This window comes from Crotalus tigris, unplaced genomic scaffold (genome assembly GCF_016545835.1).
Source record: "Crotalus tigris isolate CLP2741 ecotype Arizona unplaced genomic scaffold, ASM1654583v1 scf7180000017639.5415321, whole genome shotgun sequence".
NCBI classification, from domain to species: Eukaryota; Metazoa; Chordata; class Lepidosauria; order Squamata; family Viperidae; genus Crotalus; species Crotalus tigris.
This window is the reverse complement of record NW_024096532.1, coordinates 1,497,736-1,521,382: the sequence shown is the minus strand read 5'-3', so window position 1 is coordinate 1,521,382 and position 23,647 is coordinate 1,497,736. Positions and strand designations below refer to the sequence as shown.

Below are 23,647 nucleotides of genomic sequence, written 5' to 3'. Positions count from 1 at the left end.
ACCATCAAAAAAAGGTGCCGGAACGCCATTCTGAGCGTTCTATGAGATTAGTCTGCAGATTAATCTTCAAATATAGAAAAGGAGGACATGTAGGAGGACACTTTTCGAGAGAGGGCAGAACTTACAAAAGGAGGACTGTCCTCCCTAAAGGAGGACGGTTGGTCGACTTACAGAAAATCCCTATTTAGACAGACATAGCCTATACAAACAAGCACGTTGGCACAAATTAACAAACACATTTTAAAACTAAACATGCTTTGGGGGTCAGATTAATTAAAAAGTAGAAGCTGCTCCCCCCCCCCAAAGAATCAGAAAGCACAGGCATCAGATTCTGCCCACTACTGTAGCAAGTCAGTAATTATTTCTTATTTATGGGATTATCTGGTTTATGGACCAAACTACTACATTGCCCAGAATCCTATTGGCGACGTAAAAAAAAAAACTTCCGCCGATACGGTGGCCTTCGACGGAGAGCTTATTACGCGCTGTCTCGCTTCGTCGGGCTTGGCTCGGGAGTTAACTAGTGCAGAAGAGACGTAACACCGGGATAATTACTAAAAGTTGCAGACGTTAATATTACAGCAGCAGCCTCCAAAGATGATAAAAGTATTTTGTGCTTTTAAGATTTTTTTTTTAAAAGACATTCAACAACGGCCTTCCTGAGGACACTTACACAGTCTCTGTTTTTATACGTGCTGACACGTGTCTCTAAGCTTGCGAGAAAGAGAGATGACATCTAGCCTGCTCTCATTGTTAGCTTTTCCGGACTGAGTTCAGAGAAGTTGGATGACACGCCCCGTAGCTGCAGTCCCTCCCTTTTCTCCCCTCCCCACCCGTGCTAAATAAAAGTCGCCTTCTGGGCAAAGTTTGGTAGGGGGTGGCTGTGTTCACGTTCGCGAGCCGCTCGTCCATTCATAACCCACAGTGCAAAAATGGGCATCGCCTGGTCAAACTTGTGGCGCCATTTGACGGAAGGTGAGCAAGATGAGGGTGTTAAAACCGAGATGCTGGGCTTTGCTGGCTTTTTGGGGTGACCCTGATTGCTACTCATTCCAGCGGATTGCCATGGAGGAAGAAGATGTTACAGTATTTGTAGCGGCTGTAACCTTACTGTCACAATGGGGCAAGATCAGGAAGCAACAATTGAAGTAATTTAGATTATGAATGTTGAGTCTAATGCTACTTTGAGGCTAAATCTTAGAAAGCAGAGCTTGGCGCTTCCCAATCTCCTTTATTACTGAGTTTATTAAGGCAGAATCTTTTGGAATATGTTATATTGAATTATTTCTTCTTGAGCTTTTAGCTACTTGAATTTAGTTCCCGTCTGTGATAAACTGCTAACGCATTTTCCTTCTATTTGGGTGTTTATATCTAACATTCCTTCTGTTACCCTCCCTATCTCTCACAAAATGCTAACAAGGCAGCAAAGGCTTAAGAGCGGGAATAAACATTTAGGGCTTCTACCCTTACTGCCTTTAACTGGGCTTTGCATGGGGGGGGGGCTGAGGCTGAAAGGGGTGCTGGGTGAAAGAAGATGTCTCCTGCCAAAGTTTGCATGAAGACTATGCAACCTCAAGAAAATGAGTAGATTAATCTGCACTTTGTTTTGTTGCCATCATCTCCATCGAATAACATTAATTATTTTCATTTTCATATTATTTTATTAGTACTTACATTCTTGTTTGTGTGCCTTTCCACTGGGCATTGAAACTATTATCAGTTTCACTTTTGCCCATGCTTCCTGATCCATTCCTACTTTCTATTGTGGTGTTTGAGTTATTTGAGGCCTTACAGGGCTGGGCCAAATATCCAGAACTGGCTTCAGCTGAAGTTGGCAATCCTAGTTGCTTAACAAGGTATGAAAGGTGGACAGTCCTCAGCTTACAACTACAATTGAGCCCAACATTTATGTTGTTAAGTGAGACATTGGTTAAATGAGTTTTGCCCCATTTTGCCACATTTCTTGCCCAGTTGTTAAATGAATCATTGCAGTTGTTAAGTTAGTAACACAGTTATTAAATGAATCTGGCTTCCCCATTGACTTTGCTTGTCAGAAGTTTGCAAAAGGGAATCACATGATCCCCGGGACACTGCAATTGCCATAAATGTGAACCAGTTGCCAAGTGTCTGAATTTTGATCACGTGACCCTGGGGATGCTGCAGTGGTCATAAGTGTGAAAAATGGTAAGTCACTTTTTCCATGCTGTTGTAACTTTGAACGGTCACTGAATGAATTGTTGTAATTTGAGGACTATCTGTATTGCTTTAGTTTTCTTCATGGGGGTAATGAGGTTTGTAATGCAACTTAACACCTGCGTTGCAGAAATTCTGATCTCTATTGTGGTTGTAAGTTGAGAATTACCTGTATTATTCTAAGGCAGGGGTGTCAAACTCGCCACATTGTGTGATGAGTTTTGCATTGCCGGCAATGGGGCAGGTACAGCTGGGCAGTTTGACACCCCTGTTCTAAGGGATCAGAGCTCACAAAATTTGAGAAGCCCTAACTACACTGTTTTTATAGTAATGTTACCGAAGATTATAATTACAACAGTAAAAACTAATGAAAACTAAAAGAAGAATAAAAAGCAAGAGTAGAAGGTACAGAAAACAGAGGAATTGAAAAGGAAGACTATAGTAAAGAAAATGAAAGAAATAAAGATGTAACTGTCTTCTCATCTTCATTCCAAAAAATGTAAACAATTTTAGTAATTTATCGCCTCTTAAAATACCACAAAGTGTCTCTCTCTATATATGGGCTCATTGTTTTATTGCTGAAATTTGTGATTAAAGTGGGTTATATGCTGATTTTGGGCTTCAGGTTGTTGAGCCTGGCTTACAGAAATTAGAAAGTGAAAGTGACTCTGCAGGAACATTTGGAAATAAAAATAGCCATGGTGATACAGTACAAGCATTTAGATGCCAGGTGTTTATGAAAGTATGTGAAATATTTGTTTTCTTCCAGATCAGATACTGTGTCTGTTCAATCTAGGTTAGTTTGAGATTATTTCTTTTGGTCAGATCCCTCTGTACAGGTAGTCCTCAACTTACAACAGTTCATTTAATGACTCTTCGAAGTTACAACAGTAGTGAAAAAAGTGACTTATGACTATTTTTCACAGCCATTTCAGCATCCCCATGGTCATGTGATCAAAATTCAGACGCTGGGAACAACTGATTCATGTTTAAGACAGTTATAGCGTCCTGGGGTCATATAATCTCCTTTTGCACCCTTCTGAAAAGCAAAGTCAGTGGGAAAGCCAGATTTACTTAACAATTGTGTTATTAACTTAATAACTGCAGTGATTCACTTAACAACAATGGCAAGAAAAGTTGTTAAGTGCAGCAAAGCTGACTTGAGAACTGTCTTGCTTAGCAACACAAATTTTGAGCTCAGTTGTAGTCATAAATTGAGGGTTACCTGTAATTCTCCAGCTGTTCATGAAAAAAATCACTTAGGATAGTTTGAGTATTGCTTGAGAGTCTTTCTAATCTACATAAATTGGTCTGTGAAGTGGGAGGCATTTTAAAATGGGTTCCTTTTCCCTGGCTGTGCATTACCTCCTTTTTGGATAGGCCAGGGGTAAGCAACCTTGGCTCTTTTATGATTCATGGTTTTCAATTCCCAGAATTCCTGAGCCAGCCATGCTGACTCAGGAATTCTGGGAGTTGAAGTTCATGAGTCATAAAAGAGCCAAGGTTGCTGACCCCTGGTATAGGCAAACAATCTGGTCAGTGCAATGTTTCTCAACCTTAGCAATGTATGGACTTTAAGGTGAATTCCTGAGCCGGCATTGTAGGAGTTCACATCCACACATTTTAAAGTTGCTGAGGTTGAAAATATAGTGTTTATTGTCATTTTTTTTACTATAAGCACATCGGCCCACATTAAAAATGAAATTCGGTTGTCTGCTCTCAAAAGAAAATATATATCTACCCATACACAACACACTTATACACATGCTGTACACACATATCCATACACATACCCCATACATTTATATACATATAAATATAAATTACTTTCTATTTTGAATACATAGCAGAAAGAGAAAAGTTGAGAGTTCACAAGATTGATGCTACATGGAACAAAATTGTGACTGAATCCACAAAGTCTCCTTCCAGAAGATAACAAGGAAAAAAGGTTGTGAAGAGGATGTGTAGTGTCCCAGACAATCCTGTGGACCTTGCTCAAGCAACACCTATATAGCATATTCTGGATAGAAGGGAGTGAACTACCAATAATCTTTTCTGCTGTCCTCACCACTCTCTGCATCATGTTCCTGTTTGAAGCAGTGATGCTTCCAAACTAGACAGTAATGCAATATGACCGAATGCTCTCAATCGTCCCTCTGTAGACAGTGGTAAGGACAGGGGAAGGAAGATGGGCTTTTCTTATGCGACGCAAAAAATCCAGGCGCTGCTGTGCCCGCTTCAACAGTGTCTCGCTGTTGAGCAACCAAGCCAGCCTACTCATTAGCTGCACACCCACAAACACTAGACAAGTAAATAAATCAGTACAGTAATTATAGGGAATCCTCGACTTATGATCAGTCACTTAGCAACCATTCAAAGTTACCATGGACCCCCCAAAAGGTACTTATGATCCAGTTCTGAAGTTCAGATGGCCAGGATGTCTCCCTTGGTCACATGATCACATTTTGGGAACCAGCCCACATTTACAGCCATTTGCAACACCCTGCAATCATTTCCCAAAAGAAAAATGATGATATTTCTTGGCAATGCAACCCACCCCTTCAAAATATTCTCTCTCCTCAATCTTGTCCGCTCTCTTGAAATCTGTTTAATTTGTAAGCCTGGTAACATCCACAAACACAGCCTTTGGCAGTTAGCCTTGAATTAGCTGCTTCCTTTCCTTTTTAGCTGTTCCCTTCTCATCCTGACCTCTACTCCTTATAACATTTTTAAAAGAATAATTCTGGGAATTGAGGTCCAGTATCTTAAAGTTGCCAAGGTTGGAACACATTGCTCTGTAATGTTATCTCTGCTAGATTGGGAAATTGAAGATCATCTCAGAACTCCTTTCTTAGAAATGTCAAGAAAAACATATGGATGGAAGAATGTAACCCACTTGGAACCAAATTCAGGGTGACGGAGACTTAATTAACTTTCCTCAACTTGTTAACTTGTTTTAAAAACTATCAAAGTCTGTAGCTCATCATTATATCTTGTGGCCGCAACACTGTGTTTCAAATTGGGGGGGGGGGCAGCATGATTGTTTGATTCTATTGTGCATAATTGCATTAAAATAATAGTCCCTTATCCTTGCCATCAGGTTCTGAATTGTTGCATTCAAAATTAGTCCTGACCTTTCTGTTTTACGCATCTGTATCATGCTTGTCTGTGGTCCAAAACTGCTGGATCATTTCCCAAAATCATCTGTAAGGCAATTCTGTGACTTATGGTCCTCTGCTTAGGGTAGCACTTTCAGCATTTGTAACTGTAACTAGCTTCACTCTGAATCTTTTGGCAGATACAATTTCATCTGTTGGGATTACTTACACAGCATTCCTGTTTGTCCCAATTCCCATTGGCTTCTTCTTCAAGAAAAGGGGTAAGTGCTCTTCACTGGAAACTCTCCTGGGTTTTAGGCCAGCAGGACTTTCCAGTAGCTTGCTGACTTTCAAGGGCTGATTGAAAGAGCATTGAAAGAGCAGTTCTCCCAAGATATAGGAGCTTGGACGATGGGGATACGATATGCATCTGGTTTGGTGATTAAAAAAATAAAAATTCCAGATAAAGACTGAAATAAGTCAGAGAAATAAAAAGAATTCAAGATAAAAACTGCAGTGTGGCCAGATTTATTCATGCTCAGCAAACACTTGTTTTAATCATGGCTTGCTGATTAAGCCACAGTGGGGATGTTCACACATTATGCAAAGCTTTTTTATGTCAGAGCTTTTGAATAAGCAACATACAGCTAAATCGTAAAGTGTGATTCACAGGCCATAATGTCTGCATTTCATATCACACAGAGCACATTCTAGCCAAAATCATATCATTGGTATCAAATGCAAGACCACCCTCTGGGCCTTAATCTTAAGCTTAGTGGTAGATAGTCAGAACTTAATGATATTTTTTTTTCCATCCCAGATAACTGGTTTGTTTTAAAAGGAAATTCTGAAGAGTGAGGATGGCCACAATCTCCATGAATTTCTGCTGTTCCTAGATTTTAAAGATTATGACTTCAATCTGGCTAGTGTGGAGTCCTTGGTGCTCTTTGAGCTTGGTGGCTCTCTTGCAGACATTTCATTGCAAGCGCTGATGATGTTACCTAATTTGGTAATGAAAGAGTTGCAAGAAAACCACCAATCTCAGAGAATACCAAGGATTCCACAGTTCAATCCTCAGCTATAAATCTTCTATCGATACTATCGATTTGACACATTTTCTCTGAAAATGAATTACTGAACCATAAAGCAATATCAAACTCTCTGAGTTTCCCAGCAAACGAAGCCTCTCACAGAAATCAAAAGTCGTTAAAATAAACTTGTTGCACAAATCTGGCTGTTACCTACTTTCTAATTTTCACACCCAGGGTCTTAAATTCTCAGACTGGTGTCTGAATATTTGGTGATGGACATTTCTTTCCCTTTCTTTTTCTGTAGGATTGACATTCAAGAAATATGGGGCAGCTGCCGTGGGTCTTGGACTTACACTGGCTGCTTGTGGCATCTACACCATTCACTCCTTTGTCACCATCATGGGGACATGGATTATCATCAAAATCTCACCAAAGTGAATGGACCAAAAAACACCATCTGATTAAGCAGAATATTACAGGGAGCTGTTTGTTTTTGGTGTTTGTGTCTGAAAGGCTGGGAAGTTTTGAAGGTTTGGGAGGTTTGTGCAGGGCAGCTGTAGGAAAATGAACTGAAAATTGAAAGCAAAATGAGATTTGGCTTCCCAATGTTCCTAGTTCTAAATCCTAAATTAAATTAGCAGAGAGCCTGGGAACGTATGGGCAGGGATTTTGGAGAAGGAAACTTTAGCTCTTTAGGTGTGGGCCTGTGTGGCAGGATGTGTTGATGTGATGGAATGTGTGGATGACCTTGGGGATGAAGAGAAGAAATGGTGCCTAGGAAACAATCAGAGAAGAGAGGCATGAGGCTCCAGTGGCTTAGTGGTCAGAGGAAAAAAAACTTAGGACAATCTCTTCTTAATGGATCAAGCAGTTAAAAGTGGTGGTGAGAAGTTATACTTTCACACTTGCAAGATTCTGTTAATGTAACCTTGCAATAAAGTAGAATTAGTTTATCTAGTTGTGTTTCCTGTCTGGTGTACCTGGGAAGGCTGACAGTTGTTGTGATGAATTTGGGATGATGCAGTGAGTTCAATGTTAAAGGGTCTTGGCTGGAGGAGAGGGGCAAAATCAGGCTCAGTATTACATGGACAGTAACAAGCTTACTGTCTAATAAACATCTTGCTCACATCTATAAATCTATAAGTAGTGGAGGAGGACGTGATGTTGGGTATTCCTAAAGTTGTTTTTGTATGGTGTGGACTGGTGTAATGTATGTATCAAGAAGGAGGGAGGAAAGTTGGAAATCCAGCAGGACCATGCATACCCCAAAATAGAGATCTGCTGAGCAAAGGGATTGGTGGCAGTTTTTGGAGAAGGGACCCAGATGTCAGCAAGGGTAGTTTAACAAAGGGACTGGCATGCCAGAAGCTCAGAAAAGGGTAACTTTTCCCTCTTCTTGTTCTCTCTGGATACCTGGTTCATAAGTGGCATTAATCAATGGTTTGAGACTTATTGAATAAGCCATTGTTTCTTGGGTTTACTTAATCCACCAAGCTGTTTTCACAAACCATGCTAAGTCAAAACCAAACAATGCACATTATGGCATAGTCCAGTTGTGGAAAGAAAAGTCTTCATCCTGGTTCATCCAAGCCAGGGATAAACAACATGGTGACTCCTTTAGAAAGAAAGTTGCAGTTTATTGAAGAGCCAGACCGACAGATGGTTCTGGCAGGAAAGAGGAGAGAAAAGAGGGCCGAGCACATGTGGGGAGTAGGTTTTTATACTCTCTGAAGCCTTTTTTTTTAGTTTTTTAGAAACAGTAGTTTCCTGTTCCTGTTTCAGGCTTTGTATTTCCTGTGTCACGTATTCTGACCTGAGTCTGGGTGTGTCTTTCTGGTATTCTTGATAGTGGTGGGTTAATCCTATTATGTCCCAAAGATTATATCCTGCTTCCCTGGTGCTGTGGCTAATGATTCCTAGAGTTTGGGTGGGGTATGCAGATTTTAGGTGTCTTTGACTTCTAGCTCCAACTTTCCTGATGGTTTACATCTGCATTTGTACAGAGCTGGCTTCTGCTTTGGGGAGGGAGACCTGGGGCTATCAAGGAAAACTGGGCATGCTTTTCTGTCTCTTTAAGATCCTTGGAGGAAATATATTTTTCTGCCCTTCTCTGGGGGGGTGACTTCCCACACCTCAACAATATGAAATGCATATTTGGTTAGAATATAGGTGAATATAAGAACAGAGGTATATATATATATATATATATATATATATATATATATATATATATATATATATATATATATATATATATATGTAGGTCTTTGGTTGTTCGGGTTTTCTCCCACGTAAAATTGGAAGTGTCTTGGCCACGTTTCGACGAAGTCCCATTCGTCATCTTCAGGCTGGTGCTTTCAGCTTCGTGCCTCGAGCAGCAATGTGTGGTCTTAGCTGTTTCTTCCTTTTAACTGCCAGTGGGGGTATGAACTGATTGGGTGGGAGCTTGGCTGTGTTCTGATTGGGTGGAGGTGTGTTCTGATTGGTTAGGGGCGTGGCTGTGCTCTGATTGGCTGGGGGGTTGGCTGTGCTCTGATTGGCTGGGGGGTTGGCTGTGCTCTGATTGGCTGGGGGAGTGTTCTGTTTGGTTGTGCTCAGGTTAGTCTGAGTTGCAGAGGGATTCAAGATTTTGGGCTGCCCTGCCATTCCTTGGCTTCGCGTTCGTGGTCGTGCTTCCTCTTCATGGAGGGTGTCAGTTTGCTTCATGTATGGATTGGGGGGGTTTAAAGTGGCTAATGATGCAGCTGTGGTCTGGCTTCTGGTTTGTGGTCGTGCCTCATAGTCAGTGTGGCTTTGGGTTTGTTTTTTGCGTGGATGTTTGGTGGTGACATCCTGTGTGGTTTTTGTGAGTGTGGGTCTGGTATCATTTTTTGTGTTAGGGAGTCGTTTGTCAATGAGGGCGGGTTTCCAAATGGCTGGTAGGCGGGAGGTATCATCTCGCTTGTTCATGCTGTGTGGGCGTTTTTCTATCTCGATGGCTTCTCTGATTATTCTGTTATTAAAATGTTCACTTTTGGCAATGGTTCTGGTATTTTTAAAGTCAATTTCATGTCCTGTGGCTTTAAGGTGTTGGACCAGGGAAGATGTTGGTTCCTCTTTTTTGACTGAGTTCTTATGTTCTTCAATGCGTGCACTTATTCTTCTGTTGGTTTGTCCGATGTATGTGGTGGGACAAGTGGTGCATGGGATTTCGTATACTCCTTGATTTTCTAATTCAATTTTATCTTTGGGGTTTCTAAGGATGGTGGATATTTTTCTGTTTGTGCAGAATGCTGTTTTGATGTTGTGTTTATGGAGGATCTTACTGATTCTGTCTGTGGTGCCTTTTATGTATGGGAGGAGGGCTTTGCCGTTTTCTTGTTCTTTGTCTTGGATTTTAGTGGGGGTTTCTTTTTGGATTAGGTTTGTAATTCTTATTTCTATGGATAGTAATTTCTATGGATAGTTTCTATGCATAATAATCCTACCAGCAGACAAGGGCAACGCCACGGTGGTTATGAACACATCTGACTACCAACCAAATTAACCAACCTACTCCAAGACTCCACATACAAACCCCTAAATACAGATCCCACCACCTACCTGGAAAAAACCACCAGATCCAAAATAAAAGCCTCCCCCATTAGCGAAGAGATCCAGCAAAGAATCATTCCCAGAGAGAAATCATCCAGATGCCCCAAACTCTATGGTCTCCCCAAGATACACAAAGAAGGAACCCCACTCAGACCTATAGTCAGCTCCATAGGCTCACCTCTACAAAACCTAGCCAAATTTCTCGCCAAACAACTACAGCCCTATGCAGAATCCATCACCTCACACGTAAAAAACTCATTCCAGTTTATAGAGATCATAAAGAAACAAAACTTACAGCCCAGCGACCTACTAGTGAGCTTCGATGTCATATCCCTCTTCACCAAGTGCCTATCAAAGAAGCCTTGACAGCTATTCAAAACAAATATAACCCCCCCAAACACATCTTAGATCTGACCAACCACTGCCTATCCAACACATACTTCATCTATAATGGACAAAAATACAAACAAACAGAAGGAGCACCCATGGGATCACCCCTCTCACCTGTCATTGCCAACCTCTACATGGAACACTTTGAAACCCAAGCTCTAGAAAAATCGGATCACAAACCCAAACTCTGGCTCAGATACGTAGACGACACCTTCATAATCTGGCCACATGGGAAAGAAAAACTGGACAACTTCCTCACACACCTCAACAGCCTACACCCCAAAATACAGTTCACCATGGAAACAGAAGCTAACAACCAACTTCCCTTCCTGGATGTCTTAGTCTACAAGAAATCCAATGGCTCCCTAGGACACACCATCTACCAGAAGAAAACACACACAAACCGCTATCTGCACGCTCTCTCACACCACCACCCAGCACAGATCAACTCTGTAGCCAAGACACTCATCTCCAGAACAAAACGCTTAGCTGACGAACAACACCTAAAACCCGAACTACACACTCTCACCAATGTACTAACATCCAATGGATTCCATAGAAATAAGATTACAAACCTAATCCAAAAAGAAACCCCCACTAAAATCCAAGACAAAGAACAAGAAAACGGCAAAGCCATCCTCCCATACATAAAAGGCATCACAGACAGAATCAGTAAGATCCTCCATAAACACAACATCAAAACAGCATTCTGCACAAACAGAAAAATATCCACCATCCTTAGAAACCCCAAAGATAAAATTGAATTAGAAAATCAAGGAGTATACGAAATCCCATGCACCACTTGTCCCACCACATACATCGGACAAACCAACAGAAGAATAAGTGCACGCATTGAAGAACATAAGAACTCAGTCAAAAAAGAGGAACCAACATCTTCCCTGGTCCAACACCTTAAAGCCACAGGACATGAAATTGACTTTAAAAATACCAGAACCATTGCCAAAAGTGAACATTTTAATAACAGAATAATCAGAGAAGCCATCGAGATAGAAAAACGCCCACACAGCATGAACAAGCGAGATGATACCTCCCGCCTACCAGCCATTTGGAAACCCGCCCTTATTGACAAACGACTCCCTAACACAAAAAATGATACCAGACCCACACTCACAAAAACCACACAGGATGTCACCACCAAACATCCACGCAAAAAACAAACCCAAAGCCACACTGACTATGAGGCACGACCACAAACCAGAAGCCAGACCACAGCTGCATCATTAGCCACTTTAAACCCCCCCAATCCATACATGAAGCAAACTGACACCCTCCATGAAGAGGAAGCACGACCACGAACGCGAAGCCAAGGAATGGCAGGCAGCCCAAAATCTTGAATCCCTCTGCAACTCAGACTAACCTGAGCACAACCAAACAGAACACTCCCCCAGCCAATCAGAGCACAGCCAACCCCCCAGCCAATCAGAGCACAGCCAACCCCCCAGCCAATCAGAGCACAGCCACGCCCCTAACCAATCAGAACACACCTCCACCCAATCAGAACACAGCCAAGCTCCCACCCAATCAGTTCATACCCCCACTGGCAGTTAAAAGGAAGAAACAGCTAAGACCACACATTGCTGCTCGAGGCACGAAGCTGAAAGCACCAGCCTGAAGATGACGAATGGGACTTCGTCGAAACGTCGCCAAGACACTTCCAATTTTACGTGGGAGAAAACCCGAACAACCAAAGACCTATATACAAATACCCGCGAAAACCTCAGAAAACACATATATATATATATATATATATATATATATATATATATATATATATATATATATATATATATATATATATATATATATATATATATATATGCTTAACATTATGATGTAGATAATTTCTTAATCGTTACATGTTCTCTTTTTTTAAAATAGGCATTCCCATTCTCTGACATTAGGATGGACATTTTTGTACCTGCTCTATTTCCACAAATTTACCTCCTTCAAGTTTCCCCAGACAACACATCTGACCAAGTCTGTGCAACTTTTGCTCACCCTCAAGGTAGCTGGTGCTAAATTGTGGCTGGTTAAGGGTAGGGAGAGTTCTTGGGTTAAGGGGAAGTAAGTCCTTCCTCCCATACTTTAATTGATGTCTCTAGATGGTGAGCGTAGCCAGTGAGGTGCAAGAATTCATTCAGGTGAAGGAACAGGAAGTGACATCAGGTACCAAGTCCCCAGCAGTTGGTGTGATTCCTGAAATACCTGGATTGGCAGAGATACTGTGCTACAGTTACTGCTATGTGGGACTTATGACAGGTAGGTGAACTATATAATAGAAAATGAAATATGTCTACAAGTACAAAACCCAGTGGTGCATTTTCCTTTTGACAGAGTGATGGGCAATGGTGGGATTCAAATATGTGAACAACCAGTTCTCTGTGTGGATGCCACTTCTGGAAGTCGATTCTGGGCCTGGGCAACAAAAAATTAGCTACTGGTTCTGCCGAAGCAGTGCGAACCAGCTGAATCCCACCACTGGTGGTGGGCTTATGGATACTTTAAAATGTTAGCACTTTTTCACTACATATATAAGCATGAGGGGCTATCAAAAAGAAGAGAGGGACAGCCTATTCTCAAAAGCATCTGAGGGCAAGATAAGAAGTAAAGGATGGAAATTTATCAAAGAGAGATTCAACCTAGGATGAAGAAGAACTTTCCTGACAGTTGGAACAATTATTCAGTGGAACGACTTGCCTTCAGAAGTTGTGGGTGTGCCATCACTGGAAGTTATTAGGAAGAGATTGGACAGGCATTTGTCTGGAATGATATAAGGTCTCCTGCTTGAGCAGGGGATTGGACTAGAGGATTTCCAAGGTCCCTTCCAACTCTATTATTCTATTATTCTGTAATCAATAAGAGAAGATCCTAAGCTGACACCATAACAAGACTTCTCTTTAAAGGAAACGGTAGCGATCAGAGCAAGGTAAAAAAGAATAATGCCCACTCCAGCTTTGCCCTCTGGTCTGCTTTTAATGTCGCCCGTCTGTTGATTTTGGTGTGATGCCTAGTTGTTTTGTGTAAGCGTGGGCTCTCTTACAGATCCTCCTCAACTTATGACTATAATTTAAGCCATTGTGGTCATCACTGCGGCCGTAAGTTGAGACATCACATGACCAGATCCAAATTTTTGACATTTTTTTTGTCGCAGCTGTTATGTGAATGCCACATCATTAAGCAATGGCTGCACAAACCCAGTTACATGATTCAATTGGCAACTAGCTTACCTCTTCAGCTGGACATTGCAAACAGCAGAAAAAAATCAGCTAGTTGCCCAGTGCCCAAATAAAGTCATGTGACTGGGTGTGCACATGTGGTCATCATAACTTTGAAAATGAGTTATAAGTAGCTTTGGGGAGGTCTGTTGTAACTTCAAATGGTAATTAAGCAACAGGTCGTAAATCAAGGACTACCTGTATTTTGACAGAAGTGTGTTTGACACTACCTTGCTTATCAGGAAAAAAAATGACTATACTTTCTACTAATCTGTATATGTTTCATCAATTTTCCATTTTTGTAGCTTCTTTTTCGCTTTGTGAGAATTGCATAGAAAAAAGATAAGATAGCAGAGATTACCGTATTTTCCAGCGTATAAGACGACTTTCTAAAGCATGGAAATTGGCGGCGAAGTTGGGGGTAGTCTATACGCCAAGTCGTCTTATATGCCGGAAATTACGGTAGTTTTCAGCCTATAAGACGACTTTCTAGGCATGCAAATCATCACCGAAGTCAGGGGTCGTCTTAGACGCCAAATCGTCCTAAACGCCAGAAAATACGGTATGTTTCTGTTGCCAAATCCTTGAGAAAAACAGAGTTATGCAGTTAGGAAATCCTGGCATTCTTCCCAAGACTCTGTTAAGGTTGTGTATGACTTGGGAAGAATGCCAGGATTTCCAAAATAGAAGCTCTCCAAATATGTTGGAATGCCAGGATTTCCAAAATAGAAGCTCTCCAAATATGTTGGAATGCCAGGATTTCCAAAATAGAAGCTCTCCAAATATGTTGGATGCTGTTTCCCATAACATCCAACCAAGATACTGGTTCTGAATTAAGGGAATTGATGTTGTGGAAAGAGCGACAATATTCTGGATTATTAAAATGTGCATCTTATCTTAGACTAGGGGCGAGCAATTATGACAACTTGATGACCTGTGGATTTCAACTCCCAGAATTCCTGAGCTGGCCAATCATTAGTTATTTATTGCCCACCCCTGTCTTAGGCAGATATCTCTCATTGATCTTGGTTTGTTTCATTGCTTTCCTTTCTGTGTTTTTTAAACCCAGGCTTATTTTATCGCTATCGTACATATCATGATTGGTTGAATCAGTCCAATCCTTCTGAAATTCCAACATGGAAGCCACTGCTTTACAGACTGATGATGATGCCTGTCTTTGCGACTTCATTTTTGGGCGTCTCCTACATCTTCCCCCCTGAATATGTCGAAAATGCTGCCTTCTACGAAAAGGGGCTCCGTTTCCGCCTTTTCTACATGATGCCGGTATCCTTTGTCTTCCGCATGCGTAACTATGTGACCTGGTATGGCGCTGAGAGTGCCTGCATCACTGCTGGCCTTGGAGCATATCCATCTTGTGCCAATTCACAGCCAGGCAGAGGACCAACGGTGGAATATGAATCTCTGAGCCAGTGAGTTTAAAAAACATTTTCTCTTCCTTGGCTAAAAAAAAAAAAATCCCTTTCCCGCTACAGGTGGTCCTCCAGTTTCAGCCATTCATTTAGTGACTGTTTGAAGTTACCACAGCAGTGAAAAAAGTGACCGTTGAGCAAATACACCCGGTCACGTGATCAAAATTCAGGCACTTGGCAACTGGCATATATTTATGACTGTTGCGCTATCCCAAAGTCATGTGATCACCATTTCTCACCTTCCCAGCCAGCATCCAACAAGCAAAGTTAATGAGAAAAGCTAGATTCACTTAACAACCACATGTAACAATTGCAGTGATTCGCTTAACAACTGTGGAGACGTGGTAAAATGGGGCAAAACTCACTTAACAACTGCCTTGTTTAGTAATGGAGATTTGGGGCTCAGTTGTGGTCATAAGTTGAGGGCTAACTGTACAGGCACTCCTTGTCTTACAATCATTCATTAGCAATTATTTAGAGTTGCAACAGCACTAAAAACAATGACTTATGCCTGGTCCTTGCATTTAACAATCATTGCAGCAGCCCTACAGTCATGTGATCCAAATTTGGGAGCTTGGCAATCAGCTGATGATTGCAGTGTTTCAGGGTCATGTGATCACCATCTGTGACCTCAGCTGGCTTCTTTTGACAAGCAAAGTCAATGGGGAAAGTTGATTTGTTAACAATGGTGTAATTCACTGCAGTGATCAAAATTCAGTGCAGTGATTCACTGCAGTGATTCGCTTAAAGACTATTGCAAAATCTTGGCTTAGCCACGGAAATTCTGCCAATTGGGAGTTGAATTCCACAAATCTTAAAGTGGCCAAGTTTGAGGACCCCTGGAGTAGACTAAGGATATATTCTGACAGCTGTGGCCCAAAAGAATGAGCATTATTTGCTCTCTCCCATCCGCTGATTTCTCTTCTGCCTGATACTAAAACCAGTGAATGATGGGGCCTTGCTCTATTTTCTTTAAGGAGTCCTGGTAGATTTTTGTGCAGGCAGGAAAAACATCCACCTGTCACTCTTCTTAATTTGGGCTGGGGCTGGATATGACTTTTGACAGATGGTTACATTCCAGGGGTTTCATCGCTAGTCAGAGCTTGATCTGCTTTGGGGCCAAGGTTGAAAGAAGACAGAAGATGCTGCATGAATAAGTGGCTCAGATAAATGCAGCCTGAGCAATGGATTGGGGATTTTATGACCAAGACTGAATCATGAGGATATGTCACTGTGGTTTAAGATGCCTAAGACATTTTCCCAGGGCAGTTGGGGGGGCAATGTGTGAATGAAGCTAAATTTAGAAAAACCTTATTTATATTCGTGGTTAAGGTACCAGGTTACAAGCCAGGAGACTGTGAGTTCTAGTCTGACCTTAGACATGAAAGCTGGCTGGGGGACTTTGGGCCAATCACCAGGAGACTGTGAGTTCTAGTTCCATTTAGGCATGAAAGCCAGTTAGGTGACTTTGGGCCAGTCACTCTCTCTCAGACTAACCCACCTCACAAGATTGCTGTGCAGGGAAAAATAGGAGGAGGAAGGAATATTAGATATCTTTGCCAACTTGAGTTATTTATAAAAATAATAAAGGCAGGTCATAAATGAACAAATTCCTGTTATAAGAATGTTGATCCCTTCTTGGTTCAGATGACTGCAAGCCTGAAGGTATTTATATAGAGGTCTGTACAATTTTTTTTATTTATTTGCTAACTAAACATTTCAGAGAGTCTGATCAGTCCAGTGTGGAATGCATACCACCTCCAGTCAGTTACTGAGGTGAAACATATACAAAGGATTTTCTTTCTCTTTCTTTAGAAGCAGATCAGCTGATGGGAAAGAATCCAGTGTTGCCTATGATTATCAGACAATCAGAAACATTGATCCATATGGTACAGAATTTTGTATCAAGGTGAAGGATGGCATTCGCTGTTGGAACATGACTGTCCAATGGTGGTTATATCAATACACCTACAAAAATACAGCTTCTTTCCCCTATGTCATAAGGTGAGTCCTGTGAAATTGGATTAAAATAAAAGAACACTTAGGGCAAGCAAGATCTGGAAGTGAGGTATGATGTAAACTGGGTGGATGTGAGACTGTTTTATGGAGAAGATGGATCATTCTAGACCAGTTATTTCTCAGATTTGACACCTTTAACACGTGTGGACTTCAACTCCCAGAATTCCCCAGCTAGCAAGTCCCATTGTGAGAGTTGAAGTCCACATATTTTAAAGTTGCCAAGTTTGAGAAACAATGTTCTAGACCAGCGGTTCTCAATCTATGGGTCGCGACCCCATTTGGAGTCGATCAACCATTTCACGGGGGTCGCCAAGCAAGGCTATCTGCCATTTTTTCCCCTTTTTCCGGCGGGTGCCTTACTTCCCTTGGGCTGGGCCAGCTGGTGGCCCAGCCGGTGGTCAGCCTGCTCCATCTCTGCTGCTTGCCAGCTACGCCTCGGCCAGCGCAGGGGGTGGCACCACGCATGCACGGCGCTCCCGGGCAGGGAAAGTCCTTGACTTACGACCGGTTGGGTAGTCTTCGACTTACAACCGGTTTAGTCCTCAACCTACGACCAGTTTAGTCCTCGACTTACAACCGGTTGGGGTCGCAGCATTAAAAAGGTTGAGAACCACTGTTCTAGACAGTAATTGGTTGTTTTCAAGGCAAGCAAGGAAGGCTGTTCAGTGATGCAGATCTGAAAGGGGAATAGGGATGCAGGATTGTGGGACTAATTGGGTCTAATATGAATATGAGAATTGCGGGAAGCAGCAATAAAAATGTAGCACAAAAACATGAAGATTGATTTCAGAGTTGAAACCAGTTATAAATTAAGGGGATGGAAAATGAAATAGTTGACAGAGATGATTATAAAGTAGAGGGCATTGGTTAACATGGAAAATGTGGGTAATTAAATAAATTTGGGATGGGACATAAGCAGCAACCCATAACTGGAAAAAAGAGGAAATCAGAAAACCAAACTGGGCCTAAGAGAACCCAGGAAGCGGTTTGAGCTTGAATGAAAGTTGCATAAATAATCATTTCTCAACCTTGTGTTTTCTAGACAGGTGTCAGACAGGAAAGACAGGGCTACATGTTAAATTTCAGTTAACCTGATTTATTGCTCATGCTAGCACAGCAATCTAATCCACTAACAATTAGCAGTATTTTGATGCTAGATAAAGGTTAACGAGTTCAAGCTGGGTTGGACTTAGTCTGCTTGTGGGAATGTAGAGAGTCTAGGCTAATTCCTCTTTTGACTCCTCCCACAGGCTCTGCCACTCCTTCTCCTGTCTTAGGTTCATTTTCAATACCCATATCTTTAAGTCAATCTGAAGAGTTTTGGAGCGTTGACTGGAGGCTTCTGGTGATGAAGTCCAATAGTTTTGTAAGTTGGGAAAGGCTGAGCTAGATTTAACAACAGCCATGACAGTATTAGAAATGATCGTAGGACATTGGACGGATTCTGAGATAAATTGATGCTTGAATTGGCATGAGAAAAAGATTGTAGGATTGACGAGGCCTTTTTCTTCCTAGGTCTGCCTGGACTATGGCTATCTCGGCCTACTGGCACGGACTCCGCCCTGGCTATCACCTCAGTTTCTATACCATCCCACTGTGCCTAGCAGCTGAGGGGGCCATGGAGGATGGGTTGTTGAGGCATCTCTCTCCCTCTAGCCGTGCTTGTGTTAACTGCACACACTGGTTCCTGAAGATGAGGGCTTATGACTATGTGTGTGTGGGTTTCCTCTTGCGTAGCTTTGAGGGTATTATTCGCTATTGGAACTCAGTGTATTATTGTGTTCATGTGGGGGCTTTGAGTTTCTTTGTGGCTGGGAAAGCAATGGGGGCCCTGAGGAAGGGCAAAGATGACCAGAAGCGGGAATGAGAAGACAGTATTCTTTTGTCTTAAATAATCAGTGGGAAAGCTAATCTGTTGCTTGGATTGGCAATAACTAAGGGGAAGCTTTGTGTATAGGTTCAAAATGGCCTCATTATGAAGGAGGATGGGGTGTTCCAAAATTCCGATTGTATATTAAAGTGGTTCAGCTTAAACTCATGGTGCCTTGAATAATGGAAGGTCAAAATAGATGGTGGGTCAAATTAGAAAATACAATACTAAGATGTAGGTAGTCCTTGACTTACAACCATTTATTTGAGGACTGTTTGAAGCCATGTCAGCACTGAAAAAAGTGATTTATAACCTGTTCTTGCACTTACGCAGCATTTCCCCAGTCAAGTGATCAAATTTTAAGGGAAGCGGGATTCGCCTCATGATTGCATGATTCACTTAACGACCGTGGCAAAAAAGATCGTAAAAACAGGCGTAACTCACCTAATGAGCATCTTGCTTAGCAACTGACATTACAGTCTTAATTGTAAGTCAACGACTGCCTGTAGTGGTAAACCTTTATGTAAAATAGTGTTTTTAGCAAAGGTGCTCCCAACTGGTAATAGATTTTCTATATAGGCTTTCTATATAGGTTTATATAACTTTAATACAGGAAAATTATATATGGTTCTTGGAAGGCTAAATATTCTCCTAGGCTCTTTGCACAATTTGGGGGTCCTACTAAGACTTTCAACTCCTTCTTGAAGAACATGGGCTGGCTCTTTTTTGGAAGATCCTTCATCCTGAGTACCAGTTGCAGTTGTTTTTAGATTAGGGGGTCGGGGTGCTAGTCATAATTACTGACACCTTGGATCAGAGGTCCCCAACCTTTTGGGCACCAGGGACCGGTTCCATGGAGAGAGGTTTTTCTGCGGCCCGGAAGGGACATGGTTTTGTGTGCTGCCTGCATCCCGCGGATGGGGCTTTACTTGTTTGTATGGCCCAGTTGCTGGCATGCCATGGCCCGGTACTGGTCCATAGACCAGGGATTGGGGACCCCTGCCTTGGATAACTCTTGCTTGGATTGTTGCAACATACAGAGAGCTGACCAGAAGCTAAAGCCTTTCCAGAATTTAGTAGTACAAGTAAGTATGAGTATATCCCAAAACAGCCATGCCATCTGTGATTGCATATGCCGCATTGGTTACAAATGGCTTCTTGGTACAATTATGCCATCCTAAAGATCCAGCAAGATTGGCATGCTCTGGGCCCCATAAGTGTCATCTTATGGAAACTAGGAGGTGTACTTTTTCTTCTCTATAAAAACACTTTCTCCCCAAGATCTGGCTGGCCCTGACCCTGCTGGCTTGTAAGAACACTTTGAAAACCTGATTCTTCCTCCAGGCAGTGGAATGGAATGTTACATGAACCGTTTATAACTATGTGAGATCTGTAGTCTTCTTTTCAAACCTTTAATAGCTACCCAAAGTTGCTTGGAAAATGGATAGCCCTATAAAGTGAGTGAGTGAATATAGAAAATAGAGTATTAAAATACAGTTAGTCCTCAACTTACAGTCATTCATTTAATGACCATTTGAAGTTATGTCAGTGAATGAGTGAACAAATACTTGTTCACCCTGCATTTTTTTTTTAATAAATACAAAATGAGACTGTGTTGGCGGGGGAAAAAAAGGACCAGCTGATATAAAAGGTTTTTATGTAAATTCTGTTTCGTTTTATAAAGTTGAAATTGAAGAATAGGAGTCAGAGTTGACTTTCAGTGGTATATTGTGGTGATGATAACAGTGGCAAAATGCAGTTATTCTGTTTTTAGATGCAGCCATCTGGTGGCTCTCTTTAAGGTCCTTTTGGCAGGGCAGATGAGCTATAGGTTCATCTGGAGGCTACCGTGAGGAATATTCTCTGGCAGATAAAACGGCTTGGATTTGCTCAGAATTGGTTTCTGATTGGGCAATCCCATCAGGTGTTTATTAGTTCCATATAGTAAGCTGGATTCCCAGGTGGGAAAGGGAGCATTCCAGAGGAATAAAACATAACTCAGTCCAGATATTTTGCATGAGAGAAAGAGGTGAAAACAGCCCCTTCTTAATAGTTTTCAGAGTATATGCAGAGTAGGTGCAGATGGTGGAGTGCTTCAGTTTGGCAAGATTCTGTCTATAAGTCTGAAACAGTGAAGAACTCAGCTTGAAAGAATCACCACATGTCTTTCTTGGTTTTGGGGCCTGACACCACTCAGCTTTTGGGTGCAATGCTAGATGCCACCAAGCAGGGCCTAGTTATTTGAGGAACCATATCTCTCTGTTGCCTCTTCCCATCCTTAACAGTCAGACAGAATTGGCATGCTCTGCCTCCCTTGGATTGAACAATGTCACCTGAGCAAACCCAGATACTGTACTATCTCTATTATGGCACCTATTTTTTCTAACAACATTCTCATAGAAAGCTGATGGCTTCTAATTTGACTTCATTTAAAAAGCAATTAAAACCATTTGTCTTTTTCTCAGGTCTTGGGTGAGAAGGAATGGCAAGACTCTTACAAGATTATGTAAGACTAGATGTTTTTTCTCTTCCAGATGTGAATAGTTTTTTCTCTTTTGTTATATAGTTTCTGTATAATTTTCATTTCTATAAGCTCCCAGAGTTATCATAGCGTTGGGTGAACTTATAAAGCTTATATTAGGAACTGCATTAAACTGGTTATAATGGATGTAGATTGAGGCTCCCCTGAAAAATTAGGGATTTTAAATTCACTTTAATAGACAATTTAGAGAATTTGAATTCATGTGTAAAAATTAATGGTACAAAAGGATATTCCCCGAAGCAAGAAGATTATACACTTTTATTGCAATCGTTGGAGAGATACTCTTTTTGAAAAACATACGGAAATTAGATTTTTAAAACAGCAATATCTCAAGATAAATGGAATTGTATGTGGGAAAACCCATTCCTTTTCTTTTATAGCTTTGAAGAAAAAAATCCTTGAGATATTTTAGATTGTTACTACCATCTCAGTGTTAAAATTTAATACATAATTAAATGCACAGGGCTGTTTATTTGGGGATATGACGTTTCTAGAGAATGCATTAATTACTAATAAAAATATAGAAAACATCTGAGACTTTTGTCATTATTTTCTGATACGAATACAAATATATAAAAAACAGTATTTTATTAATAGCTATGGGATTTGTAATAAAAAATACTCATGGGTCTAATAGGGAGCAATTAAGAAAAAAAATGGTATACTCTTTCGTCACAACAAAAAATTAGCATATATATTGAAATCAGTAGAAGAAAATAAGATTTTTTTCTGTATGGTATAATTTTATAAAATATTCTAATGATTAAAATCATAATAAACCACCTACCGTGTGCCCTACTATGAGAAACAGCAGAATAAAATAATGTTGTCTATGTTCTTGCTTTGTGTGATATTGATTCACACTTGATCAATGATGAAATAAATGTTCAAAAGCTGTTAGGATCTCAAAAACCTCTAAATCATTTTTGGCCAAAGAGCATTCTGGGAAGGGATAGAAATTGCTACAGCAAAAAGATGATGCCACAAAATTACTTGTTTGCTAATGAGGTGGTAAGATGGAAATACTACATATTTACATATATTCAGATTTATAGCCTGAATACACACATGCATACATTGATTGGAAATTGAGAAAGGTGGGTTTTAATTTTCTAACCCAAAAAAATTATTCAGGTAACATCCTTAATTATAGATGTTATATAGTTGTCCATCTTAGCCTTGTGATTTTTGGTGGCTACAAAAAAACCCATAAAAACACAGACCATTATAAAAATGGCAATACAATGTAGCCAAATCCCCTAAAAGATTATCATTCAATTAAACCCCATATAAGTGGGGTTCTACTAACAACCTGGCCTGAGGGGACAGCCCATCTCCAACTTTTCTTCAACATAGCGATTTTTGATGTTCTTTTTTATAAAAATTATTTTCTGAAGATTTTAGTAAACATAGTAAAAATAATACAAAATAAACTAGTAGGAAAAAGAAAAGAAAAATTCAGAAGATGCAGGGAAAAGAAAAAAGGAGAAAGAAAAGAGAAAGACAATATACATAGTCCTCAACTTATGACTAATCAAATACGGAATTATAGTTGTAAATCATTCAGTTCATTAAGCAGGTTGAGAAGAGCGGTCTCTTGTTCTTCACTACAAGGAGCTGAATTTCAGGTGACTTCTTCCCAAAGAGCTAACCATCATCTGTAACATAAAACAATCTTACACTTACAAACCAATCCTTATTTCCTTCAGCTATCTCAATTCCCTGCTTCATTCAGTAAATCAATGCCAATATTCATTGCATTTTTGGTCTTGCACAGACCAAACCCACCCTGCTCAGATCTTTCATCCTAACTGTTATGTCCTGAGCCTTGCAAGCGGGCTCGGGGCATTGCAGGCGGTCCCGGGCAGGTGCAAGCTGCCCGGGACCAGACAGGCTGTCGCCAGTGCTTGTGCGCATGCGCAAGTGCTGGCGCGCGAAAAGTAACACATTGACCCAGGAAAGTCATATAAAAGGAGGCTGCGAGGTGTGGGCTTTTGCCGCCATGTTCCAATGTAAGCTGAACTGAAGAATAAAGGTTTCCTGAGAACTACAACTGCTTCTCGTGTCTTACCATTTCGCGACGGACTCAACACTGGCGACGAAGGTGGGATTGCCTTACATCGAAAAAGAGAAGGTGTAAGCTTACCCGAGTGAGTCCGGAGTGGCAGGAACGGCGTTGACTCGGCAGCTACCCGCCAATCCAGCGTGCATTCGGGGGTAGGCTGGCTGATAGACCCTTCCTGATACGAAATGGCGAAGATTGAA

At 41.2% G+C, this 23,647-nt stretch overlaps 1 protein-coding gene across 1 annotated transcript; it reads left to right on the top strand.

Annotated features, from left to right (window-relative positions):
- Positions 1–467: 467 nt before the first annotated feature.
- LOC120304469 (lysophospholipid acyltransferase 7-like) lies at positions 468–21,912 on the top strand. The gene is made up of 8 exons (XM_039335068.1): positions 468–975; positions 5,492–5,572; positions 6,627–6,756; positions 12,185–12,311; positions 12,409–12,565; positions 14,591–14,951; positions 16,767–16,955; positions 18,486–21,912. Exons 1-8 carry the CDS (start codon positions 933–935, stop codon positions 18,835–18,837), a joined length of 1,440 nt encoding a protein of 479 aa, XP_039191002.1. The 5' UTR covers positions 468–932; the 3' UTR covers positions 18,838–21,912.
- Positions 21,913–23,647: the final 1,735 nt, after the last annotated feature.

What these genes read in the sequence shown, in the direction of transcription:
- LOC120304469 (XM_039335068.1), top strand. Translation starts at nt 933, where the DNA reads ATGGGCATCGCCTGGTCAAACTTGTGGCGCCATTTGACGGAAG. An exon ending in GTGGCGCCATTTGACGGAAG is followed by an intron (nt 976 to 5,491) that starts GTGAGCAAGATG and finishes ATCTTTTGGCAG; the next exon opens with ATACAATTTCATCTGTTGGG. An exon ending in CTATGTGGGACTTATGACAG is followed by an intron (nt 12,566 to 14,590) that starts GTAGGTGAACTA and finishes TTTTAAACCCAG; the next exon opens with GCTTATTTTATCGCTATCGT.